The 26,417-nt window shown below is 30.9% G+C and overlaps 3 protein-coding genes across 7 annotated transcripts; all 3 read right to left on the bottom strand.

Moving 5' to 3' along the window:
- Positions 1-172: 172 nt before the first annotated feature.
- ASIL2 (sequence-specific DNA binding transcription factor) lies at positions 173-1,875 on the bottom strand. The gene has a single exon (XM_022868744.2). It carries the CDS (start codon positions 1,608-1,610, stop codon positions 414-416), a length of 1,197 nt encoding a protein of 398 aa, XP_022724479.2. The 5' UTR covers positions 1,611-1,875; the 3' UTR covers positions 173-413.
- Positions 1,876-3,310: 1,435 nt separating this feature from the next.
- On the bottom strand, positions 3,311-4,906 carry LOC111280997 (dormancy-associated protein homolog 4-like). 2 transcript variants are annotated; one of them, XM_022868561.2, is made up of 3 exons: positions 4,417-4,904; positions 4,167-4,266; positions 3,311-3,808 (listed from the first exon to the last, which is right to left on the bottom strand). In XM_022868561.2, the coding sequence occupies exons 1-3, from the start codon at positions 4,670-4,672 to the stop codon at positions 3,781-3,783; spliced, it is 384 nt and encodes a 127-aa protein (XP_022724296.2). In that variant the 5' UTR covers positions 4,673-4,904; the 3' UTR covers positions 3,311-3,780. The 2 variants fall into 2 exon arrangements, with proteins under 2 accessions (XP_022724296.2, XP_089613286.1); XM_089757160.1 differs by lacking the exon at positions 3,311-3,808 and having other exon boundaries at positions 3,815-4,266; positions 4,417-4,906.
- A 6,082-nt stretch (positions 4,907-10,988) lies between these two features.
- Positions 10,989-15,638, bottom strand: LOC111281273 (uncharacterized). Of its 4 annotated transcripts, XM_089757362.1 has the most exons (8): positions 15,334-15,637; positions 15,116-15,221; positions 14,586-14,679; positions 14,354-14,421; positions 14,148-14,204; positions 13,017-13,259; positions 12,280-12,385; positions 10,989-12,146 (listed from the first exon to the last, which is right to left on the bottom strand). In XM_089757362.1, the coding sequence occupies exons 2-7, from the start codon at positions 15,218-15,220 to the stop codon at positions 12,311-12,313; spliced, it is 642 nt and encodes a 213-aa protein (XP_089613488.1). In that variant the 5' UTR covers position 15,221; positions 15,334-15,637; the 3' UTR covers positions 10,989-12,146; positions 12,280-12,310. The 4 variants fall into 4 exon arrangements, with proteins under 4 accessions (XP_089613488.1, XP_022724717.2, XP_089613487.1 ...); XM_022868982.2 differs by having other exon boundaries at positions 12,280-12,381; positions 15,116-15,637; XM_089757361.1 differs by having other exon boundaries at positions 10,989-12,381; positions 15,116-15,636.
- Positions 15,639-26,417: the final 10,779 nt, after the last annotated feature.

Here is a 26,417-nt window from a genome sequence, read left to right as displayed (position 1 = left end):
CTCCAGATTTACTCGGATGGTACCAGAAGATTCAATGCCTTGCAACCAGAATTCGGAAGCAACTTAAGAGTTGTGAGTGACAGTATATATAGACCTGAAATTATAAGTATTAAACTGATCCTTTCAAGTTTCAAGTGGTTCACCACACACAAGCAATGTAGCCATCAACAGATTTGATGTGACAATATCCAACTACATTCACATGAATTTAAGAGAAACTTCTTTGGGTACAATCTAATTGAGCATCTAGTGACTATCTTAACATTGGTTCAAGTTAAATTGTGATAAATTAAGTACAATAAAGAAAGCATGGAAATACACTCGAAAACTACCAATTCCAATACAAATCTAGGGTCTTTACCCAAGAAAACACATAAAATCTAACCCCTAATCCAATTCCAAGCATACTGAATTTAGTTGCTACTATCACTATTGTTGTTGTTGTTGTTATTATTATTACTACTATTATTAATTTTACTATGATGATTACTAGAATTCCAGATTCCACCACCTCTTCTCCCATGCTTCAACTGTGAAATCTCCATCTGGGTCTTTATGAAAAACTGCATCCTCTGCAACTCCAGCTCCTTCGCAAATTCCATCCTCTGCTTCTCCATCTCCACCACCTGTTGCAGCTTCGCACTCTCCGCGTGCTCATACGCTTCCCCAAACCTCAATATGGCCTGGGTCAATTCCCTAACTGAATTCCCCCATTTTCTTCCTTTCCCCCCTGAATTGACACCCTTGTGAACCACAGTCCTCGCCCTCTTCCCCGTTGGAGGTGGCGGTAAACTATCCAACGAATCCGCTTCTTCCTCCTCCTCCTCATCATCCTCCTCCTCCTCGGAATCCATATCCACCGGACCCCGTTTCCTAAGCTGCATCTTATTCTGATTCTTTAATACAACCGTCCTAGGTTGCTTTTGCTGTTGTTGTTGTCTTTCCTGAACCTGAGAAACTCTAAATGAATTCAAACTGGACCGGATCCCAACTGGAATCGCCATGGGTAGTTTAGACAACAAGCCAGCACTTCCACCACTACCACCACCCACGGCCGCAGCATTAACAGATATCTTCGCCGTGGATTTCGCCGTGGGTCCTATAAGTTGATCCAATTTCTCAAAAAAGACCCACTTACTCGGCCCACCTCCAGCTGCAATCTTAGCTTTCTCTAACTTATACTTCTTCTTGACCGTATCGATTCGATTCTTACACTGAATATCCGTTTTCGGAGTTTTTGTATAGTCCTCTCTGCCACTCACGATATCCGCCACTTCTTTCCAATGCTTCTGCTTTAAGTTCCCACGGCTCAGCTCCAAATACCGCTCCCCCCACGCGTCGATTAAAACCGCTGTACCGCCTTCGCTCCAGCAGTCTTCTCTTCCGCCTCCACCGCCGCCAATGTTCTTCGGCTGTTGCGGCGGTGGAAGAGCCAGCGTAAGCGTGTTTTCATGTTGTAGCGGCTCTTCTAGAGGTGGTGGATCGGAAGGAGGCCCGGCGGCTACCGTTACGGTTATACGACCGTTGGACGTCGGTGACGGTGACGACGCAGATGGAGATCCGGTTGCTGCAGCGGACGGGTGCGATTGGATCTCTTCGTCTTCCTCCATGGAGATCCAAAAAATTCGATAATTTGAAAAAAAAAAAAAAAAGGGTTTCAACGGAGAGGGAATTAGGGTATTTTTGTTTATGGTTTTTGGTTCCTTTGCTTTTTATTACCGGTTGACGGGAGGGAAAGTGGGGGAGAGGGGGGTAATGACGGCGTCGGTGAAAGATGTATAGACGAGGAGACACGTGGAGAACAGATGGTGAGGTGGAAGGATTTGATTGGGGAAATGTGGGATCCCGTCACCGGTGTGAACGGGTTGCCGGCTTAGTTGTTGAAACGTCCTGTTTTATCTGATTATTTAAAATTGTAAATTGACGGAAAACGCCATCGTATTGTGTTGAATTATCGATTGTACACTTGTCTTTCCAGTCGTGAACCTAAATTACCCTTTTGTACACAAATTACTAGTAGCTAATATCTACTCTTTTGTTGGTCAATTCCAAATTCAACATCTCTCATCTTTCTTTTAAAGTACAAAAAATTCGTGCATTTCCTTTTACCTTCGTACAAATCACAGTTTTGTTTAAAGTTTTTATTCAGAATTTTAAAATATTTCAATATTTTTATTTGAAATGATATAATTATTCAATTAATCATTACTTGGTTAGACTAAATTTAATTAACGTTTATTAACATGAATGCCGTAATTATAATCATATAGTTTTAAAATTACATAAATATTTTAATTAGCTTAATTAGGGATTAAATATCTTTGGTTATCAGAGATAGCTGGCATTTACGTGATATTATAATGTAAAAAATGAAATGCACGTGAAGTAATGACTTGAAATAAATATATATGACATTAAAAATTTAAAAAATAAAATACAACAAAACAAAACAAATTTCATTTTAACTTTTTCCCCTCTCCCACGGAACTCTTCATGCAAACCATTTGTGGTACAGTACATGTTATGTACACCCACTTATACCAAAAGGTTTGATTTCATTATATCAATGTGATATATATATCGATCAATTACTTGCTAGTAGTAAAACATTATTTATCAGCTTGCCTAGCTGGAGATGCAAAGATCGGGATCAATTGTTCTAAATGAATTGAAAGTAACTAAACTATATATGAACTGAAATTAAATTTAATAATTTAAAATATGATATAATGATATAATTTTAAATTTTAAAAAAATTATAAATAAATTTTAAAAAATAAAAAGTAAATATTATATTACATATTAATACAAATTATAATATATAATTTTTATATATAAAATAATATAAATATAATATTTTACATCATATAATAACATAAGTTATCAAATCTATTTAAAACAATGACAGTTTGGCCTGTCAATTGGGCGTAGGAAAAGCAGAACAGAGGATAAGTTGTTTTTCGGGTCGATTGTATGGTTAAATTTTGTGGGAAAAGTGCCTTTACAAATTGGATCTACTCTTCTGGGCTTATATACTTTATATTGCACGATGAGACAGCTTATCTAACAGTTCTGCATAAAAACAAATGAGGGAACTTATAAGTCCAAAAGTCTCACTAATCTGACCCACGTTTAGATTTATCTCATAGCCAGCTAGTGGAGAGGAGGAGGACTGGTGGCAGTGACTGGTTCAGTTTTTTCCTGCCCCCACTTTCCCAATTCAGGCAATAGCAGAGTGGGAAAGAGACTAGACATACAAGGAAAAGTATGCAGTTAATGATGAGTTAAAATGCTCAAAATGAAAACAAACTTAGGAACGTAGGCAGCAAAATCCAATAATGTAAAGTAAAGTTTTTCAGGCTGCAAATTAAGAAGTTTCATTAGAAGAGGATTCAGATGTACACAGATCTATATGTACATAACAAAGCCAAGACCAAAAAAAAAAAAAAAAAAACAGAAAATCATATTTACAAAAACTTGAAAGGGAGAAAAAATTCTCTAAGCTAGAACAAGAAAGATTTATGCACAAAACAGCTCTCCTACGTCTGTCTTTCCTCTCTAGGAAACTCCAAGAAACAGTGATGCTTTCTCGATCGGTTGCGATCCTTCATTCAATCACCCAATCTATCTTAATGTTGTAACCAACTTATTAGCAATATATATATATATATATATGTGTGCATAAGATATATAATGAAATTTCCACCAAAGTTGCTCTATATGTACAAAAGCTTCTTCAGTATACTGATTCTTCAAAAGAAAAATCGCCAATTTCCTCTCTCAACGATCCAAAGCACTTATCACAATCCTACAATATCAACACAAATTACAAAACATAGTTAAATACGTACCAATATTTTAGTATTTGCATTTCTCATCAAAACTTTTAGTTATTTCCTTTGCATTTCTCAATTAGTCTTAGGGAAGATGTTGTCAAATTAAGTGACAGGCTCAAGTCAAGCATAGGTATGTAGCTCTCTCTTTGATAATATTTGGGTCTATTAGAAAATCATTGACTAATTTTTTACTAAGAAAATACTTTTAAGTCAAGATTCACCTAATTTCAAGCCATGTTCCAAGTTTTTCTTTATAATCTTTATTTGAATGATCATAGTAGTTCAAGGGTGAGATCAATTTTTGCAGGGATGGAGGAAAAGAGAGAGAACCAATCGTAAACAGTCGGACTTCTAGACTCAGCGGATTCAAGTGCTTCAGCTGACGATTTTCTTCTCGTGCATCTCCTGAAATCCCCACGCGGTGTCCCCGCTGCAACCATTAACACAAGTACCAATTAAGATCTGGCCATTTCAAGCCCATTTTAATCAAAGAACCAAAACAACCTTTTGTTCCTATACAAAAGTAGAAAATAACAAAGAAAACCAGATAATTAAATGACCACCACGAAAATGAACTTACGTGACAAAGGTGTCCCAGGAGTGCTAGACCCAGAAGGAGAACCTGGAGTCGAACCCGGCTCCACGGATTGGTTCCTAAAACCAGAGTTACTCTTAAGAATCGTAATGCTCCTAGTTATCATCTTAGCATCAACAACATGAGGAGCAGGCGATGATCTTGTGGCTGTAAACGAATCATACTTTCGTAGTTTTCCGAGGCCGGTTTCCGGCATAGGCCCGGCAAGCGTTTCGTCCCAAAGTTTGTGTAGGAACCCCATGGTCGATATGAACAACTCTTCTCTATAACGTAACACCCGTTAAAAAGCCGCTAACAAACAACCAAAAGATTACTAATTAATTATTTGATGTATAATCAATAGTTCTTTTGTGACCCGGCCGAGAACGACTGTTACTAAGAGAGGGGAAGGAACGAAACGGAAAAGGGCAGATCTGGCGAGGTGGTGGGGATATGTTGAAAGAGTTTTTTTTTTTTCCTCAGAGAAATGATGGGTTAGGGTTTTTATAGAGGAAGGGTTGAGAAGAGAGAAGTTGATGGCTAAATTTGGGGTGCATGGCTCCGGCTAATATGGCTCCATTTGGAGCCATCAAACAAAACAAACATGGATAAATTGGGATAAAGTCTAAAACTTAGTCTTAAGAATGAAGTGTTCAAATCAACTACTAATATATTAGTAAATGATTAACAAGAGATTAATAAAATGGTTAAGTGGATAAGTTTATTCATCTTGATAATTTTGATTATTATCATTGGATTTTAATTCTTTAACACTGATCTTAAATGTAAGATTATTATATGATAAATAGTCATATTTTGTCATAGTATAATAATAATTTATATTTAATTTTAGATTATTTTCATAAAAAATTGTTGTTAGTACATGAGAAATTAATGATCGTTGCAAATAAATTTAAATATTTGAATTCTTTAATTCATCAAATTCTATAGATATGAGTAGTAATTGATTTAGAATTTTTTTTATATCCACTTACAATATATAAAAATATGTTGATAGATTTATTAATTTTATCAATGAAAATATATTTAAAATATTTTTTGAATGTTCAAAAAATATTTTTCATTTAATTTTTTTTTATTTTTCAATTTTCATTTAAGGTACACTTGGACACTTCATATTTACATATGATCCACCAATGCATATGAGTAAGATGTTAATTTGTTTTAAGAATTTTAATATATTATTTTTGTTTAAACCTGAGACTTCAACCAATAATTTAATAATTTTGTCATCACTTTCATCTACTAAAAGTATAACATTTTGAATTTAAAATTTATTTTAATTGATTCATATAATTATTTAAAAAATATTTAATAATTTTAAAATTTAATAATTATATATATTTATTTTTAATAAGTTACGATTTTTTTTTTTAAATATAGCATCCTAACAATTCTTGTTAAAATTAGAATTGAATGAAATTGATTGTGGAATAAACAAGCAAACCCAATTAATAATCCCAAAAATGTAAAATCGAAATGGCCAGTCAAAATTTTTTAAGCAAAAAATTAGGCCGAGAGGAGAAACATGAAGTGAGCCTCGAAGCTGAAACCCCAAAAGAATAGGAATAGGAATAGGAAAAGGAATGGGAGGCATTTGCTAAAAAGTGGGAGTCATTTGGACTTGGTCAAGTGCGTGGGGGAACATATGGCTCCCACTTTGATAGATTTAATTAAAATTTATTTACACGTCAATAGGGATAAGATTGAAGCAAATCTAGATCCACCAACACTGAATGTCGAGGCGCAGGACGGTAGGACACCCTTTTTTTTTTTCTATCTGTCTCGTGGGCCGTGGCAAAGGATTGTGCATCAAAAACCAGATTAATATTTATATTAATTTCTAGGTTTAGTAACATTAGCTTGTAGGTTTTAACTTTGCTTTTGGTTTAACTAATAGCATTAAAATTAGATATGATAATTTATATTATTGTGTAATATAAAATATTATATTTTTATTATACTTTACACAAAAATCACATATAATAATTTATGTCGACACGAAAATATAAAATATAATTTTTTTTATTTTATTAAATCTCTTTATGATTTTTTTAAAAATTTTAAATAGTATTATCTTTATGTCTTTTATTCGTATTATTTTCATATCATATCACTATATTAAATTTTATATTATCAAATCTAATTAAAATATAAACTTATATTGGATGTATTATCAATATATAAAATTTATATACTATCAATTAATTAAATAATACTATTTTATTAATAAAATAAATCAAATGATACCATCAAATAAGTTTTTTACAAAATATTAATTTTTTATAAATTTATTTTAAAAATTAATATTTATTTATTAATAAAGAGATATCATTTGATTTACTTATAATATATCAAATATAAACTTTAAAAATATTATCTTTTGGGAGCTTGCAACAATTTTCAAAATTCTCTTTCTTTTTGTCAAAATTCAAGCAATGAACCAATGGATCATATTATACCTTAGTTTTGTCTAAATGTTCAAAGAATTAAAAAGACCCCATTGTTTGGAAAATGACTGTTTTTTTTTTTATTAACTAGAACCGAATGTTAGGTCATCCATCATCCATTATGATTAGAAATTCTCACTTTCTTAAATCATTTCCCAAGTAAACATATGCTATATATAGTTACATGGAGTATTATAAAATATTTGTTTGGCAAAACTATTAATTAGTACTAAATTTTAGTGGGAATTGAAGAAAAAGTACAAACAACTTTGTAAAAGTTGTTATCAGTACTTAAAATTGTGAATTGTCTGTTAAAAAAAAAAAATCATTGTAAATTGTGATTGAACTGTGGCAATAAATTTTGGTTTGATTCTTGAATTCATTGGGTGTCAACTTATCATCAGAAATGGTCCCCTTTGCAATTTCAATAATTGCTCAAAAATTTATGTTCAGATCCCAGCAGACGGTCACCCAAACACTTTCCTTCTTCAATCAGAGGATGTGAATTTTATTCTTGTCTAATAAAAAAATTAATATTTTATTTCAATGAAGATAAAAATAGATATTACATTATAAATATAAAAATAAAACAAATTAAATTTTAAATTTTTATTAAGTACAGAAATAAAGATGATAATATAATATTCATTCTATATTTATATTTTACATATATATTTATATATTTTAATAAAAAATTTTTATTAAATAATATAAAATTATTATTTTTAATTAATTAAAATTAATATACTTTTATTAAATATATATATTTATAAAAGATTATACAATATAAAAATTAAAAAGCTAAAAAACTAATTTTTTATTTTTTTAAACTATAAATATAAAAATTACTCGTACTTATTAAATACCCATAAATATGAATACATAGATGAATATAATATTAAACTTCAGAGATAAAAAATACTCTATCCTCCTCGAACCCTATCCATATACATTCTTAACAATGATTTACCATATGGGAAATAAGCACACTAATGTTTAAGTCATAGACTTATATATAATTTGCTTGAAATTGTCTACAATAAAATTTAATGTGGTAAGCTTTGATGATAGTAATGGTTATCAATTACACCATCTTGTTTTTCTTTCTTTTTGTTTTCTTTTCCTTTTAGTTACTCTTTTATTTTAAAAAATCAAGATTTTATATATTTTTCTTCTTATGTTTTTTTTTTTAAATGATTCAAAGAATTGGGTTTTGCATGATATAGTAAGAATTAACTCTCTTTCAATATTCTTTTAATTTACTCCTATTCATAATGTCAAGATTTGAAAATTAAAATCTAATCTACTTTCCTTGCTAAAAGACAATATGAATGTGTTGTTGGATCTCTAGCAATTAAAAACATTTGTTTTAACGATGTAACTATTGCAATAAAAACAATATTTGGAATGTTCAGAATTATGTACTAACTGACTTTCATTATACAACCATAATGTGGTTGAAGGAAAATTGTTGCTAATGTTCTTGCAAGAATGTGAAGACAATCCCTTTCTTGTTGACTAGTGGTTGTATTTTTTTCAAAGGCTCTTTGCACATGACAAAAATGACATATACTTTGAGTAGAAATTTGTGACCTGTTAGCCCCTTCACATAAATTTAGGGAGATAATAAATTATTAATAAGAGAATGTATACATTTGCTACTTTTTTATTTTATTTTTTATACAAAAAAGTCATTATTCAAGGATAAAAATATTATTTTTTAAAATTAATTGTATGAACTAATTAAATTATATTTTGGATTCTATTACTTGTTTAGTCTAGAAGTAACTTTGGTACAAATAAGTATTTTCCTCTTCTCATTTTTATTACTGAGCTATAAATAGGTATAAGTCTACCAATTAATCAGGCAAAAAGATTGGCCAAAAGAAAAAATGGGGCAAAAGGAGTGAACTTTAAAGATCCTACTTAGATAGACTTAATAATTTAAAATATAATATAATGATATGATATAAATATGATATAAATATAAGATATGACGGTAACATAATTTAAAACTGTAATAATAATTATATATGGATTGAACAAAATATAAAAATTATATTTCATATTATTATGTCAATATAAATTATAATACGTAATTTTATATAAAATATAATATAAATATATAAAATTTAATATTTTATATAATATAAATACATGAAATACCATCTCTATATCTAAATTGCTATGTAAAATATTCCGTACTTGAGCATGGGACATAAATTTGTTGCCCCAACTCCCAGATAAGAGCTTGGGCAGTTGAAGTAGGCACGCAGCATGCCCCTGACAGATTAGGCTTAACTTGGTTCATTGGCTGGTGACCTCCTTGAAAGCCCAGTTTTCACCCACAGGACACAAAAGAAAATGACAGTCGTTAACCCATTTTGTATTTTGAATGTAAATCCAATTTGCCCATTTAGGTCCATTACTCTCCTTCATTCACGGGGGCGCTATACGTTTTCAGTTTGGACCTTCCCCGGATGTTGCCTGTATGAAAGAAGAAAGATTTTTTTGGTGAGAATGAATTTGATAAGATTAAAAATAATAATAAAGTTTATTATAATTATAATTAAAAAAATTTTATAAAAAAATTTATATTGAATAAATTTCATTGAAATTAATATTTAAATTCAATTGATGATGTAATGAGTTTAATTATATCATATTAAAAGTGTGATGAAATTTAATTCACACAAAAACTCTGTTATGAAAAAAATAATAATGAAATTAAAGATTGAGTCATTTCGTAAGGAACCAAACCTCTGCATGAAAAACAGGGTATCCAAACTACCAATGTCTCTTTTTTCACAAGTGGGAAACATGTCGACAATGATAAAACTAAATCCAAACCATCTGCTTGGAGAATGATTTTTCTGGAATTAACCAGATTTTCTACTAGTATTATTCTATTTCAACTTGCTCCTTACCAGCTTTATCTTTAAATGCTCCACTTGTTGGCCCTAATAATCAAAGGTTAACATCATGTGCACTCCCCCCCCCCCCCCAAAAAAAAAAAAAAAAAAAAACTTAACATTAACTTGTACTTTGTTTAAACATTTGTTGTTTCCCAACTATTCCTCAATTTGTCCACTTTGCCAAATTTTACAGCAACTAGCTCCCATCATTATCATAACTTTCTCCAATGGCCAATAATGCTACAATATTTTAGCTTGAAATTTGTTGCTTGGTAGGGCTACTTTGGCAAAACCATTAGCACAAGAACATAGGTTAGATACCCTATACTTAGCATACGTCTTAATCTTTGCAACAAGAACTATTGCTTTTGTATATTGGAATTTGGATGAGGGTTTCATTCAATGATTACAAACTAAAAATGGTTTCAATTGATTAAGGTGTCATATATATTTGGCAAATTAATATAAAAATTGATGTATTTTTTTGTCGTTTTCTTGAACTTTTTAAAATAATTTAGTAATACAAAAAATATATTTAATGTAACGTGCTTCTTGAAATAATAAATAAATTATAATAATAATCATTCACAAAACATAAAATCTAATTCGAAAATGTCAAAACAGTATTAAAGTAACACTCAACAATCATGAATATCAATCTTGAATTTAATTTTATTGATTCTTGAAATCAACATTAAAAAATGTCACTTATCATAAAATTTAATCATGATACGTCTAATTTTTTATTCTTAAATTATGATTTCTTTTGTTAAAAAAAATAAAGCAATTGACCATGTGAGTTCTATAGTATTTTCTATTAAATCATGAAACAATTTTTTAGGTCTGAATTTGTTAGAACCACCATTTTGATTCTACACCTTCTTTTCAATTATAATATATCTATAAAGAATTTATAGTTTACCACCATATCACTCAAAGCAATATATGGATTCACATATGCTATAGAAAAAAATTAATTTACTTGGTAAATATCTAAAAAAAAAGTGGTTAGATATTGGGTTCTTGAAAATCCTCCATACAAAGCATGTTTTCAGAAGATAATAATGTCCTTTGCAAGACACTCGATTAGGTCAAGATTCAAGTCTGGCTAGTTGGTAGTAAAGCATTTCAAAATGCACCGCCTGACCCAAAATCAATCTGATCCCTATCATACAAATCTCTACAACTGAATGACAGAAACCTATTGGATCATAAAAAGAAAATACTTAACAAAAAGTCTCAACCATTCTTCAATGTTAGATATGATGATTGATGAACATTCAACTTATTGCCCCCCACAACATTTTTCACGTTAAAATGGAATCAAACAGCCCCTTGAATTGAGACCAGCAATTTTTTTTTTGTTCCCTTGGTTTGAAAATTTTAAAATAATATGTAGTGCTAATCAGACAGAAACCATGCTATTTGCCCAAGTTGTATGGCAGTTGGAAAGTGATGGAAAATGTGGAGAAAAGTAGAACCTTGGGACTCGGCATGGAGTTTTTTTTGGCAACTTGCAAGGTTGGTTTCTGGTTTGGGGCCCATGACTTCCTTTTCCTTCATCAAACCAAAATGTGGTGCGGGAGAATTGAGGTCGGGTTAAAAGTCGTGCGGTGTATGCCTTGAAGTTGGATATAATCATTAACCACTGCATTTGACAAAACTTTTTCTAGGTCCAAAACCCACATGAAGTTGGACCCAGCCAAATTGCCACTTCACTTTTGGACACCAAAGAGCAAACAGGAAAGATTTTGACACATTCTCGGCTGACCATTCCAGTTGCAGCTGCAAGAACTGCCCTGTTTCCAGTTTCCTTGTTTGCTATTTCTAATTTACAAGAAAAAGCATAAAAAAGAAAAAAGGTTTGAAAGTTTTCTATCCCGCACCCCAAAATTTCGTCCTTGATTGAAACAGTTTTAATACCACAAACATGGAGCATGATTTCATTTTTCTTTCCATTTTTTTGTTGTGCTGGAATTAGAGTATGTATCTTATTGGCGAAATATGCTGGCATATAGTAATAATTTAGCTTAGGCTAAAAGGGAAGCCCATAGATTAGCAATATAGAGTACTAAGAGAGAGCATAACAAAGCTATAGATGAAAATACATTGAAAATTTAACATGCTTACCACAGCTACAGTGGTAAACCATGGCAGACCATGACAACAAAGGTGAAACTGTAATTGCTGCCTCGTTTCTTCGCGATGCTAAAATAAAATATCCAAATTAATCTTCTTGTGATAGTTTGGCCTCCTTTGTGGTGGTGATTTTGTACCTTTGGCACTGTCCATGGCCATCAAAATCTCACCCACAGGCTCCATCTTGGCCCCAGGATGCACCGTCGTCTCCCTAATTGGTCAAGTCAATATGGTAAGTTGGCCAAAATGGTAAGGTTGAATTTGCATTAATCAATTAGTAAACTGGTGAATGATGAAGCAGATATGCCAGAGTCCTTGGAAGAAACATCATGGCCAGATGAAACCTTCTGTTTCCTGCCACTTCTCCGCCTACTACTACCGCCGGCCATTCCTAGCATTCCTCCTCTGGCTTCTCTCTGTTGCTTGATATCTTGGTTGTGTCTCACCTGTCTTCAAAACATCGATCAGAAACAATAGCATCCATGAGAATTTTACATCATTTACTTGAAAGAATAGTGGGGGAAAAAATGGCAGAGCATACTTTAGATTGCATAAGTTAATACTGTAAACCATTAATAGAGTGCTAAACCTTTAGTTCTACTGATCAGTACAATTTCAAGTATTTAAAAAAAAAAAAAAAACAACAAAATACAAACATTTACCATCTTTCTCCACACCTCATACGCCTAGTCCACTGTTTGCTTCCTCAATGGTAATGTTATTTTATGACACATGCCTCGACACAAAAGTTTGACAAAGATTAACCAGAAGACTGGGCTAGATGTTAGAGCTTTTAAATACCAATCTAAAGCTCAAAATGGAGAACTAAAGCTATGTAATGTGTTTCTATGTACCAAATCACACAACATATCCTGCTTATGAATAGAACACACAATATACTCAAGCACAGAATAGATTACATCTGTATTCTGTTTATTTCTCATGCATTAACAAACTGCACGTTTTGTAAACTAAATTAATTCCAACATATTTTGAACCAAAAATTAGTAAGATTAATTATGCTAATTCACAGATTTAAGTGAATATAGTTGGATAATATGCAAGAAAGTATAGCACTTACCCCCAGACAGAAACCGTGAAATTGTACATTGAAGCTATAAGTACTCTCCAGCCTCATCGCCCCAGAGCTCATATCAGAGGAATTCCGCTTGTTGGAGCCAGAACTTTCACCATGAGGCGCAAACGAAGATGAAGCAGAACAGGACATAGTGGACTGACCACTAGACCCAAATGAATCAAAGTCTGATTGGAACATTTCTTCAAACAATTCCTGTAATTCCTCAAGGCTTTCCTCTCCAGTTTCCTATTAGTTCAAAATTACAAAATCTTTGTCAAAAAATACTATTACAATCCTCAATATTTAACAAGTTCCTAAAAAAATTTGATCAATTCCTTGGTGTTACAGCCCTAGGCATTTTGAAATAACCAAGTTTGATCAAACTTTAAATTGTATTATCCCATGAATCTGCAATCTTTTACCTTCATCATTGTCATATTTTGTTTCTCCAAGATTAAGATTTCTCACTAAGCTTTAGCCAAAGCATCAAATCACTATTATAAACTTTTCATTATGTCATGGGGTGAGCATTACCACTCTAAACATTGAAATCTCTAGGACCATCAAATAGCACCTAGTGGCATCATTACTTTAAATATGCAATGGAATGATTATTATTTGTAAATTCCCTCTCATATGAATCCGATATCCGACACCTGAAACACATGATAAAAAGAATGCTTGGAACATACAAATATAATTAATCAAGTCCACTTTCCAAGGGTACACCAAGTCTTTCTTTCAAGTGTCCTTCCCGTAGGAAAGAGCAGGGAAGGGAGACCATTGGCTAATCCCTAAAATGGGCCAAACTACAACAGATTTTATGGGATTCCAACCAGACAAACGATCATATCAAGTGTCAGCCATAAAAAGCAAAAAAAAAAAAAAAAAGGGCCTACACTGAAAAAGTCACTTTTATTTTGGACTCGTGACCTCTAACTGGCCCATTGGCGGTCTATTTTGTCAAACTAAAACTGAAGCAACGCCATAAATAAAGGTTAAAAACAGCTAATACCTAGGATTATCCAAAAGCAACCCTAACCCTATGACATGCACTACAGTTTGTTTAGTTTACTCAAAATGAGACTGAAATTGGATAAGAAAAACAATGGAATCCAAATGACAGAAGCTTACACTAGATTTTGTATGGCTCATCATCTCTGCCATTTCGTTCAAAAAATCTCCCATGCCCTGCAAATAACCATTCAAAAAGGAAATAATTTTGTCTTCAAGTTTGCTTTGATTAACCTTAATCTCATCTACTTAAATCATGGGAAGGGATTAAAAGGAAAGTAAAAGGGAAAGTAAAAAGGACTTTCAGAGCAGAAAAAGAAAAATACATTTTCGTCATCATCACTGTCGTAAGCTCCTACGTCGTACAGGAACCTCTTGTTTGCGTCAGACAGAACTGTCATGCCAGAAAAAGAAGTGAGTGAAAGAAAAGCAGCATCTCGTGAATGGTCAATCCAATAATTCCCACCCACCCAAAAAAAAAAAAAAATCAACTTTATACCCCAAAATAAAGAAAAAAAAATAAAATCAACTTTATGCCATAAGGTTATAGAAATTTACCAGAATAGGCTTGTTGAATAGCCTGGAATTTCTTCTTGGCTTCTTCCACAAACTTTGAATTTCCTGAAGCTGAGCAACGATCAGGGTGCCATCTCTGTCTCATGAAACAAAAAATAACTTGTTTTTAGTACAACAAATCTTCAAGTTCAAATTTTCCCAGGAAAAATTCCAACCTATTTTTTCTTTTTCTTACCCTGCTATGGAAATGGAAATTAAATCAATTTTCCTTCTTCATTAACCAATATATCTCTTTTCCCTGCTTTCTTATGGAAAAGCCATATTTCAATACCGGAATAAATCCCAGATAAGAGTTTTAACTCAATTATGAAATCCAGGTTCAAAATGCATAAGTATACATTAAGTCCACAACAGAAACAATTCAAATAAAATGCCATGATCTTTCAAAAGCTTTTTTTTTTTTTTTTTCTTAATTTTAAGTAAACCAAGTTGATTGAATTGTGGGATAAAAAGGGAAAACAAGAATTAAAAAAAAAGATGGTTCAAAGTTTAAGGATGGCTAAAATTCTAACCAGGGCAAGTTTCTTATAAGCAGTCCTGAGCTCTGTTGGAGTGCATTCCTTATTCAACCCCAAAACTGCATAAAAATCATTGTTTTTCTCTCCTCTATTTGCCATTCTTCAAAACCAAAGCCAACAACACTAAGCTCAAAAACAAAAGTCCTTGTCTAGTCGACAAATTATAACCAAACCAACAAAACTTAAAACCAGGAACCAAGGAAAAAAAATACCTTGAAACCAAGCCAAACCCACCTATAATATAAACTTCAAAACAAGACTAACATGAATTAGGACACATTTTTATGGAGCTTCAACACGGAATCCTTAGCATATGTTTCCGTGAAGGGAAACGTTGAAGAGAAAAATAAAGGGTAAAAAAAAAAAAGAAAAACAGAGAGAAAAAGAAAAGGAAAGAGTCCCCCTTCCTCTGCCAACAACGCCAAGGCCTAAGATCTCTCCAGAAACCGGTCCATTTATTTAAGTTTTTATGGTTTGTTTGTTTCTTGTACTATTTATTTATTTATTCAATTTTTAAGCTAAATTATTCTTCTAATGTATATAGATAAATAAACATTATAATACAAGGAATAAAAATAAGTGTGTTTCATACGTATGGGGTAGGGTGGGATTGGGGGGGGTGATAGATAAGGTTGATGGACGGTGGGGATTGGATGAAGGGAGTAGATATTTTGCAGATTTATGTATCCAGAAGGTTTAGTTTCTAAAGGCAACGTTTTTTATAATCAAAATCATTAAAGTTTAAATTTAGATTATTAGCTAATAGAAATTAGCCAAAGTGATTAAAATTTTATAAAATAAAATAACTTCCCTTATTCTTAATTTTTTTTGACAAAAAAATTTTTTTTATTATTAAAATTAAATATTTATTATTACAGTTATTGACTTTCTGCGACAACCTTGTATAGGAGACGAATCATAAAATACAACTCAAGTGACAGAATAAAATGTCATCGGAATTGAGATTTGAAAGAAAAAAAAATCTCTTGATTCATGATACCTTTCAACGAGAGATCAAAGTTGGACCAACTTGAGCCTAGTTGAAGCGGTAATAAAATGTGTTGTATTATTTTGAGATACACTATTTGTACAACACTTTGATACCCAACTGGCTAAATTTTAGGTTTAATTAACATTATCTCTTAAAGTTTCTTGAAAATTTTCCTTATTATTAATTGGTGTTGTCATTTGTTATGAGGTAGGCCTCCTAATGGGCCAAGGAATTGATTATGTCAAGTCAAGTTAGTAATTTATCAAGCCTACTCCTTACCAATTTTATTTTTGGTTCAGTTGAACAAAAAAAAAAAAGGTTCAAATTTGGCTTTTAAAATGATGCAAAAGTCACCCCTGTTGTTTCTGCAATTTGCTCTATGTATTTTGACGCAAAATTTTTTTTGGGTATGTCACGGCTTACACGCAAGTCTTAACTTAAATGAATCGCGTGACAGAATGCACAATGTCTGAAAAATATTGACTTAAGCATATTGAACAATAAATTTTGAAATTATACTATTAATAAAGATAAGCTTCCGACTCGTGACACATGCACGTAAGGGCGCACCACTTCCTAAGATTCTGAAACATTTGAGGACTCCGACCGTTTTGCTTTTTATATTAAGTATATATTAATATTGAGCATTGGATAAATTTGGCACTGAGGAAAGAGAAAAAGAGAGAAAGTTGATTGATCTGACAAGCAGCGAAGCCAAGAGAGGACTGTGGTCGAAACACCTAAAAAGGAAAGAGATTTAGGTGTTTCAAATGCCCACGTGATTTTGGATTGGAAGGTACTCGAAATCACGTGCCTTTGCTTAATTTGTACTGCAACATTGTAGGAGACATAGCCAACATCACCTTATTATTATTCTTTTTTCCCTTGCAATTTGCAAGTTGCTTGGAGGAGATTTCAGAAAAGCAAAGTTTTTTTTTTTTGTGTTTTTGTCCCTTGAATATGGCAAAATATTAGTCAGTGAGAGGCCTTGTCTCTAGTTTTACCCATGGTTCATGAAATTGTACCATTTGATCATGCCATTAAACATTATGATAATTTTATAAGCATGGAACTTATAAAATATTGTTACTAGGGTTTTATGATCAAGTCATTAACACAAAAAAATCCTAGTTTAAAAATAAAAAGTACAAGTATTAAAATAAAAAATTTAAATATTATTTTAAAATTATAATTACATGGATGAATTGACCTAAATCTAAAATTCAACTCCACTTTGATCAATTATGCAATAGTTTATACGAGAAGAATTGTTTAGTAACCATATATATAAAATGGGATTTATATACAAATTTTGTGTTCCTAGAGATTTGAAAAGGTGCATGAACTTCAACTAAGTTTTATATTGGATGGATCAAGAGCTCTATAGTGTCTCTCAAACATTGAATTTGGATCACTTTTCTTTCAAATATTGTTACCAATGGCTAACTATCCACTCTTTCCTCTCACATCATCCAATTAGAACATGTTTACCCAAGCAAAATATGCTTGAAATATGCTTTCCTAATTAGCAAACGTTTTTCTTTTCAATTATTGTAAAGTATTAAAAGTTTAATTTTAACGATTAAATTTTTTATTTTTTAATTCTCCAAGCAAAAAGATCCAAATTTTTTTTTTTTGATGAGACAAATCATTTTGTTTTAAATAGACCAATACTATATTGTATATCGAGACAAAAAAACTTGGGAAAAAAAAAAGGAAAAATAATGAGAAAAAATAAGGAGACAAGGGCGACGCTCCCAAAAATGGAAAGACAAAACTGGCAATATTTTAAGGCTAGTAGCCTGCACCAGACAACACAACGTTTGGTGGTGAAGTAGTGCTTCTTGTATACTTAAAATTTGATTTTAATCAATTTAATCAATTGAATCATTAATTGATTGGTAATCGAATTAATAGAATTTGCATGTGTTACATTTGGAAGATATTTTCCACGTCATTCCTTCCCATTTGTCTTTGTATGTCTGATCCACAACAGCTTTTAAGACATGTCACATACACAGAATGGATCTGGAATGGATTGGAAAGGCAACTAGCATAGCATAGCATAGCAAAGCAAAGCAAATGGGCGAGTGCAGTGGAGGGAAGGGATAGGGGGCAGTGGAGGGAAGCAAAGCATAACACTAGAGGGCTTGCTAGTTGCCAGGCTCTCCAGCAGGATCCATCCTTTTTTCGCAACATTACACAATCTTCTATGAAGGGCATGATCCAATCAAGGACTGCAATTTGTTAAAAAATTATTTTATATATATATTAATTTTAAATATCACTTTAATTAGTGTCTAATGACATTAATATTTTTCATAAAATTATTAATTATTGTATTTAATATAAAATTATTATTATTATAAATAATGTATTAATTAATTTTAAAAATACTTTAAAAACATTTGTTAGCCAGCAAAACTCAGATCACTTTTTTTTTTCAAAAATTTATACTGCAATTGAGTTTCTTGAATATTTTTAAATAAGTATATGAGATTCCATCAGAAATTAGTTTAATAGATAATAACAACAATTCATATAGGCTTGGCCTAACAGTATCCGGAAAAACAATTTTACCAATTTGTTGTTTGATTTCTTAAATACGCTAGTATTAGTAATGCATTTGGGATTGCCAAAGGAAGAATGAATGAAATGAAATGACTTACATGTATATACCTGAAAGCAGTACTTGAAGATGATTTTTAATTGTACGGACGAGTGAGTGTGGGTGGCTGGAAGTCTGGAATCCAGCTAGTGAAAGGGTCCTACAGTCCACAAACTTGGGCAAGTTTTGTTTTTATGACTTCAAATTGCTAGAAAAGGAAGGGAAAATCAAAAGAACAAAAGATGCAACAAAAGTGAAAAGCCCAACCATACCCATTTGCAAGGTGCACTTCGAAAGCGATGTTGGCATATACTAGCTGATCATAGAGACAAGCCAAACCATGTTGGCTTACAAAATTAACTTTTATATATATATATATATATATATACACTATTGTAATAATTTTTGAGCCGTTTGACGAATTTAAAAAAAAAAAATCAAAATCGTCATTGATTTTTTTTATTAAATATAATTGATCATCTATTAAAATTTATCATTTTAATAATATTTTAAAATTAATTAAAATTTATTAAACAAATAATTTTATGGTATGCAAACAGTTTAAATTCGAGAGTTGGTTATATATGGAGAAAGATTAACACTCTCACAGCACTCGTTTAAAAACGGTACCACTTAACTAAGTGTTATCCTTTGATTTTGATAAAAAACAGTCTCATTTTCGATGTTTAAAAAATAATTTTTTTTTATTTTTTCATTTATTGAAAATTGGTTTTTTTTAACTATATTAAAAAGTTTATTGTTCAAATTTTATTCGAGAAAAATAAATTAGAACATTTTTATTGAAATAATTCTTAAAATGTTTTGGTCCGTTGGTAACATTGAAAGAACTTTTTCTCACATAAAGATTTTTTTAGGCATCGTTTTTCGGAATACCTTAAAATCTCATCTTTGGATGTTCAAATTTATTTTTTTACAAAAAACTATGTCATGTATACAAATGATAATATGTTAATGCACACATTTTATTTTTTATTTAAAAATTTTATTAATTTTAATTAATTTTTTATCATTATTTTAATTTAAAAAATGAAAAAAAGAGAAATTTTTATTATGTTGAAGATTTTTTATAAATATTTCAATACACAGACAATATTTTAAAAAAATCTTCTCACCTAGAGATTTTCTTAAAGCATCTCTACTCGAAATACTTTTAGAATCCTATTATCGGATAAAATTTTTTTTTCTTATTTTTCTATTACTTTTGTATTATTTTATAAGATTTATTTTTTAAAAAAATAATATTATCACAAATTTTTACTATATATTTCATTATTTATTCTTATTTATTAATATTATAAAATAACCAAAATTTATTCTAGCAAATTTAAACATTTTAATATGCATAAATATTAATAATAAAATTTAAAATAACAAAAATAATATTTAAAAAAATAAAAAAATAAAAAAAAAATCACCTGAACCGGACTGGGAGGTTCGACGGTCTGGTTGAGTTTAGCGATTCGGGGCTGGTCCGGCTCGGTCTGAATCGGTTCAGTGATTTGGAGTTGATCCGGCTTGGTCTGGTTTGATTCAACTAGATCGGTTAGAGGTTAAATGGAAGTGGGCCATTGGGTAAGGTCACCGGCTAACACGCGGATCTTCGGCTTAAAATGATGACATTTTAACCCTTTAATGAAACAATATCGTTTTGGCTTTTAGCTTTCTATAAAAATAAAATTTTTTTCTCTCATTTCCTTTTCTGCCTCTCTCTCTACACTCTTAGACCCCTTTTCTCTAAATCGTCGGTCGATCACCGTCCGTTGTTTCGGTCGGCATCGGTGGTCACCCGTCAATCGTAAAAAATACTCAAAAAACACCAAAACGTTCCTTTCAACCCCCTCTCATCGGATTTGACCTATTTTTCATTAAAAATAGCCTCGATTGATGTAGATCAGGGTTTAAAGTTTTGGTCTCCATTTTAAAAAAAAAACTAAAACTAACTATTTTTTTTTTTTTTTATTTTTACAGGTTTTGCTTGGGGTTGGGTTCCTCGTCGATTCGACAAGGACTGTGATTTTTGTTTGAATGATTTTTCTTTGGTAGAAAGATTTTTTTTTATTTTGGAAACTTTTTTTTTTACGAGATCTTCTCCCATTCCTCTCTGTCTTTTTTGGGGTCGACCAGGAGCTCATTTATAGAGCTCTCGTCGTGGCCCTGTGCCTGGGTAGGTGGCATAGGGCCTAGTAGGGGGTGGTGCCAGTGGTGCTATGCACGACACCAGGCACCCCCTGTTTTATTTTTTCCTTTTCTTGTATTTTTTGTTTATCTTTTTTTTTTCTTTTTTTGTATTATTATTGTATTTAATAATAATATTATCTTATTAGTAAATTTAATCAAGGTCGGACAAATTTGATGTCTACATATACAAATTAAAGGAAGGTTATTTGATCTTTGCTATAGTAAAAAAAAGGAAATAAGAGAAAAATGTAAAAAACACAAGGCAACTTGCAAGTAATTTTGGATTTTTACTATTTAATAATTTTAAATACGATAAAATAATATGATAAAATCGATACAAAATAAAATATGAAAATGATATTGTCATAACAAATAGATCTAAGGATTTATCGCTAGACATTGACTTAATGAGTCACCACCAATCTTTTTTATTTATTTAGGTGCAATTGGCCGCCTAAAGAATCTATCCTTTTAAGGAACAACTAAGCTTATAGTCCCTAAAAGAATAGGTTCGTGTTTATTAATCAGAACAAAGTTTGGGAGTACGGTTACGTGTGAGGAAGGCTATAGCACCCTCACAACGCCCATCGAAAGATGGTATCAACTTGATTTCGTATTATCCATTAAGCCTAAAAAATTTATCAAATAATTAATTATTAAAAATTATTCTTAATTGACTCCAATACTTTTGATAGAAAATTAAGAAAATCTCACCACCTCAAGAGTATATAAGAAAACTATTGTTTTTCTTGCAGAGGCTGTGTCATCATATTATTTAACATTAGAAATTTTCAAGAAAAGAGAAAAAATAAAAAAGAGGAATAATGATTCAGCTTTTGATACAAATCTTTTTTTTTATTTTTTTATTTTAAAAACTCATTGCTTTTGTATAAGAAAACTTGATACTTTCAACTTTTTCTTAAAGCATTTATAGTTTTTATTTTAAAAAAAAATTGATACTTTTAACTTTTTCTTAAAATATTTTTCTTGATAATTTTTATTTTTAAGAAAAATTGGTACTTCCAACTTTTTTCCAAAATGTATTTTTTTGAAAATTTTATTTTAGAAATTTTACTTTAAGGAAAATTGATACTTTCAATTTTTCCTCAAAATATCTCTTTTTGAAAATTTTATTTTAGAAATTTTATTTTAAGAAAAATTGATACTTTCAACTTTTTCTTAAAATACTTTTTTAAAAAATTTATTTTCAAGAAAAATTGATGCTTTCAACTTTTCCCTAAAAATATATTTTTTAAACCTTTTTGTTTTCAAAGAAAATTGATAATTTTAACTTTCCTCCAAAAATAGTTTTTTAAAATTTTATTTTCAAGAAAAATTGATACTTTCAACTTTTCCCTAAAAATATTTTTTTAAACCTTTTTATTTTCAAGAAAAATTGATATTTTCAACTTTCCCTCAAAAATATTTTTTTGAGAATTTTATTTTAGGAAAATCATTGAAAAATAAAATAAAATAAAATAAAATAAAACTAAAAATAAAAAAATTAAGGAATACCAAATAATTCAAATTTAAAAATAATAACAACAACAACAACAACAATAATAATAATAATAATAATAATAATAATAATAATATTAAAAATAAATAAATAAATAGAAAAAAAAACATTAAGGTGGCTCGGCTTAAGCGACTGAGATTCGACTCAGTTTCAGAAAGAAAAATGGCTTAAAAAGACGGTTCGAGAGTGTGCGGCTCGGCTTCAGGGGTCGACTGGCACTTGGGTCAGACGTGGGTCAAAAGTGGGTTGACGTTAGGGTCAGGTCGAGTCGGATCTTGGTAAAACGCATCGATCCTGAATTTATTAACACCCAAAACGACGTCATTTTACGATAGTATAAAAGGCAAAGACTTTCATTTTTTTGCTAGATGCTTCTCCCCTTCTTCTTTCTTTCCATCAATTTTTTCTCCCTCTCTCTCTACCCATGAAGAACTCTGATGGAATTCCTGCTGGTTTCTGGGTTTTATCATTGAAAACTGGGTTTTTTTGCTAGAAAAGTTATCGAAAAACTTGAATCTTGCCAAAAAATTCATCGAAATCTAGATTTTTCAAAAATTTTCTAAAAAAAAAAAAGCCAAAAAATTTGAAAAATTCTCACAAATTTCTAAAATTGCTTCTAACTCACAAGAATCCTTTTTGCTTCTGTTTTCTTCTCTTTCGTATACTTTCTGTGTGTTCTTTTGACCTCACTTAGGGTTTTTATTTATAGGATCAAAAGCTAAAGAATCCACATTCGACTAGGAATTCTAATTTATGTTAAACTTTACCTTTATCCCCAACTCAATCCCTACAACCAGATTCCAACCTAAATTTAACTTTTTTTTTCATTTTTTTAAATTTTTTTATTATTTTTTTATTAATAAACGTAGGCCCCCAGATAAAATGAAGTGTCTACAACTGCCCCTCTTTGTGTATTTTTTATGAAACAAAAATTATGCAAAGACGTAGATAACCCAATCAACTTAGCACCTTTTTGTGTTATTTTTTTTTTATGTTGAAAAAGTAAACAAAGTTTCTTTAAACAAAGGCTCAATGATAAATGCTCATCTAAACAGAGACAACATCATTTTGAAAAATAAAATGCTCCTCTAAACAGAAACTCAATAACGTTTGAAAAAAATAAACAAAGCTCCTCTAAACAGAGGCTCAATGACTTTTAAAAAATAAATAAATGCTCCTCTGATCAGAGGCTTAACGACTTTTGAAAAATAAATAAAGCTCATCTAAACAGAGGTTGAACGACTTTCAAAAAATAAATTGCTCCTCTATACAGAGGCTCAATGATTTTAGAGAAAATAAACAAAGCTCCTATAAACAGAGGCTTAATGGCTTTTGAAAAATAAATAAAAGCTCATTTAATAAGAGGCTCAAAGACTTTTGAAAATAAACAAAACTCCTCTAAATAAAGGCAATAAAACTTTGGGAAAATAAATAGCTATTCTAAATAGAGGCAACAAAACTTTGGCAAAATAAATGGCTCCATAACTTTGAGAAAATAAATGGCTCCTCTAAATAGAGGTAACATAACTTTGAGAAAAATAAACAAAGCTCCTCTAATCAGAGGCTCAACAACTTTTAAAAAATAAATAAGGCTCCTTAACAATCATGTCTAGAGGAATAAAAAATCGTGTTTGAAGGAATTTCAGGAGATTATGCCCAAGGGTATTACAAATCGATCATGATATCGAGAGATATCTTTTTTTTAAGGATTAGAATCTTACCTCACAAGTTTTTTCTCAAATTTGAAACTTTTACATCAAAAAGTCTTCACATCTGTCTTCTCTATGTGGGATCTTGGAATACCTCAATTTTTTTGATTTTATGCACTATACTTTCCTAAATGCAGTATATGCTATGCAAAATTCAATGCATGCTATGCAAATGCTGGCTAATTAATTCCTATTTAATTATGGTACTCAGATTTCTTGAGCTCTTTTCTTGGGCCTCGAAACTATTATTCTTCAAAGACCAAGTTAGTGTAACTCTCAATCATCTCTTTCACATTCTTTCTGCAAGAAATTCCTTTTCAAATTTAATATATTTATCAGGAACTGAACATCTTAAATTTGTCCTTATCACTCTCAACCCTTTCAATGTAATGTAGAAATCTTTCATGCTATTATTCATTTGTCAATCATTATTTCAATATCAAAAAGTAAGAATGCCTTCACACATTTCTTCCATTGTAAGGTATTAGGGAGAAAAGAATAGGAATGATTAGGAAATAGTCAACAGAAAGGACACACAAAAAATGAAGTAAAATGTCTTTTATTAGCAAAAAATGCTGGTAAACTTTGGCTAAGAAAGAATTATAAGGATAGGTATGGGGAGACAATGCCCAAAAATGATCAAATGGACAATCATGATAACACATTTGAAAGTTTTTTTCAAAAAATCAACCACCTGATACCTTTAACAACTTAGAGTTCCTCAGAATATGCTAGCCTTCATGCCAATGAATTTTCAGAATAGATGCTGTATTTTCTTTATCTAAGCAACTTTTCAAGTTTTCAACTTAGATAAATCCCATTTTGACTCAAATCGCCCTTTTGAGATTTTTGTCATGAGTCTTTTTTTAATTTTTTTTCTTTATTTTTTTAATTTTTAAATTTTTTTATCTTTCATTTTTTTAAGCATAGTACTTCTTCATAGCATCAAAATTTATAGGATGAGATAAATCACTTCCATCCATCTCAGCTAGTATCAACGTTCCACCCGAGAAAGCCCATTTCACCATATATGGCCATTCTCAATTCGGAGTCTATTTTTTTCTATTATCGTGTTGACTTGAAAGAATTCTTTTCAAAACTAACCCACATTCTCAAAAACAATGAGGTTAAAATTTTTCATCATGAGCCCTTATCATTTTTTTTTGATATAGTTGACCATGGCACAACACTATCAATATTTTTTTTCTACAAAATTTAACTGTTTATAGCGTTATCAAATCCATTCAGCCTTTTCTAGTTTAACTTCTTTTATAATCCTCAAGGATAGGATCTCTACTTCTAATGGCAATACAGCTTTCATCTCATAACCAAAGAAAATGGAGTTGCCCCAGTAGAGGTACACACTGACGTTTGAATACATGCAGTGCAAATGGTAAATTCTCATACCAATCTTTATAGGTCTCAATCATCTTCTCAAAAATTCTTTTTATATTCTTGTTAGCTGTCTCGACTGTCTCATTCATTTTGAACGGTATGGCACTAAATTATGATGCTTGATCTTGTATTGGGCACATATTTCTTGTATTATCTTGCTATTCAGATTCTTGACATTATCTGAAATGATTCTCTTCAGAAGTTCATATCTGTAAATAATCTTTCTTTTTATGAACTTACAAATCACAGATTGTGTTACATTTGCAAATGATGTTGCCTTTACCCATTTCGTGAAGTAATCTATCATCACGAAAATAAACCTATGCCCATTAAAAGCCTTTGGGATAATAGGACCAATAACATCCATGCCTCACATCGAGAATGGCTAAGATGGTGTCAGAACATGTAAAGTAGATGGCAGAGCATGGATCTTATCAGTATATATATGGTATTTATGATATTTTTGAGCATAATCAATGTAATCATTCTCTATTATCAACCAATAGTACCCTGCTCTCATGATCTATTTTACCATCCTATGTCCATTGACATATGCCCAACATATTCCTCATGCACCTCTTCAATGAATTTTTTTACCTTTATCTTATTTACACATCTCAGTAATACTTGATCATGGCTCCTTTTATACAAAACTTTTTTATCTAGAAAAAAGCTCATAGCTAATCTTTGGATGACTCTTTTATCGTTCTCTGTTACTTGGTTGGGTATTGCTGGTTCTTAATGTACTGTAATATATCATAAAACTAGGGTTTCCTATCCTCCTCTTCTTTTACATTAGAGCAATAAGCCAGCATATCCTTAACATCTAACTTGATAAGTTGAATGTCAGTATTATCGCTAATTCAGATCATTAC

Source organism: Durio zibethinus, chromosome 28 (genome assembly GCF_047325235.1).
Source record: "Durio zibethinus cultivar Kanyao isolate XHJ-2024 chromosome 28, ASM4732523v1, whole genome shotgun sequence".
Classification (NCBI taxonomy): domain Eukaryota; kingdom Viridiplantae; phylum Streptophyta; class Magnoliopsida; order Malvales; family Malvaceae; genus Durio; species Durio zibethinus.
Note: the sequence above shows the minus strand (reverse complement) of the source record. Positions and strands in the feature narration are given on the sequence as shown.

Bases quoted from the DNA above. Each gene is read 5' to 3' on its own strand.
- ASIL2 (XM_022868744.2), bottom strand. From the start codon at position 1,610: ATGGAGGAAGACGAAGAGATCCAATCGCACCCGTCCGCTGCAGCAACC.
- LOC111280997 (XM_089757160.1), bottom strand. From the start codon at position 4,672: ATGGGGTTCCTACACAAACTTTGGGACGAAACGCTTGCCGGGCCTATG. The intron at 4,267-4,416 runs GTAAGTTCATTT...TAATGGTTGCAG, and splicing joins TCCTGGGACACCTTTGTCAC to CGGGGACACCGCGTGGGGAT.
- LOC111281273 (XM_089757361.1), bottom strand. From the start codon at position 15,220: ATGGCAAATAGAGGAGAGAAAAACAATGATTTTTATGCAGTTTTGGGG. The intron at 14,205-14,353 runs GTATTTTTCTTT...GGTTATTTGCAG, and splicing joins ACAGTGATGATGACGAAAAT to GGCATGGGAGATTTTTTGAA. The intron at 12,382-13,016 runs GTAAGTGCTATA...TTTTGAAGACAG, and splicing joins TTCACGGTTTCTGTCTGGGG to GTGAGACACAACCAAGATAT.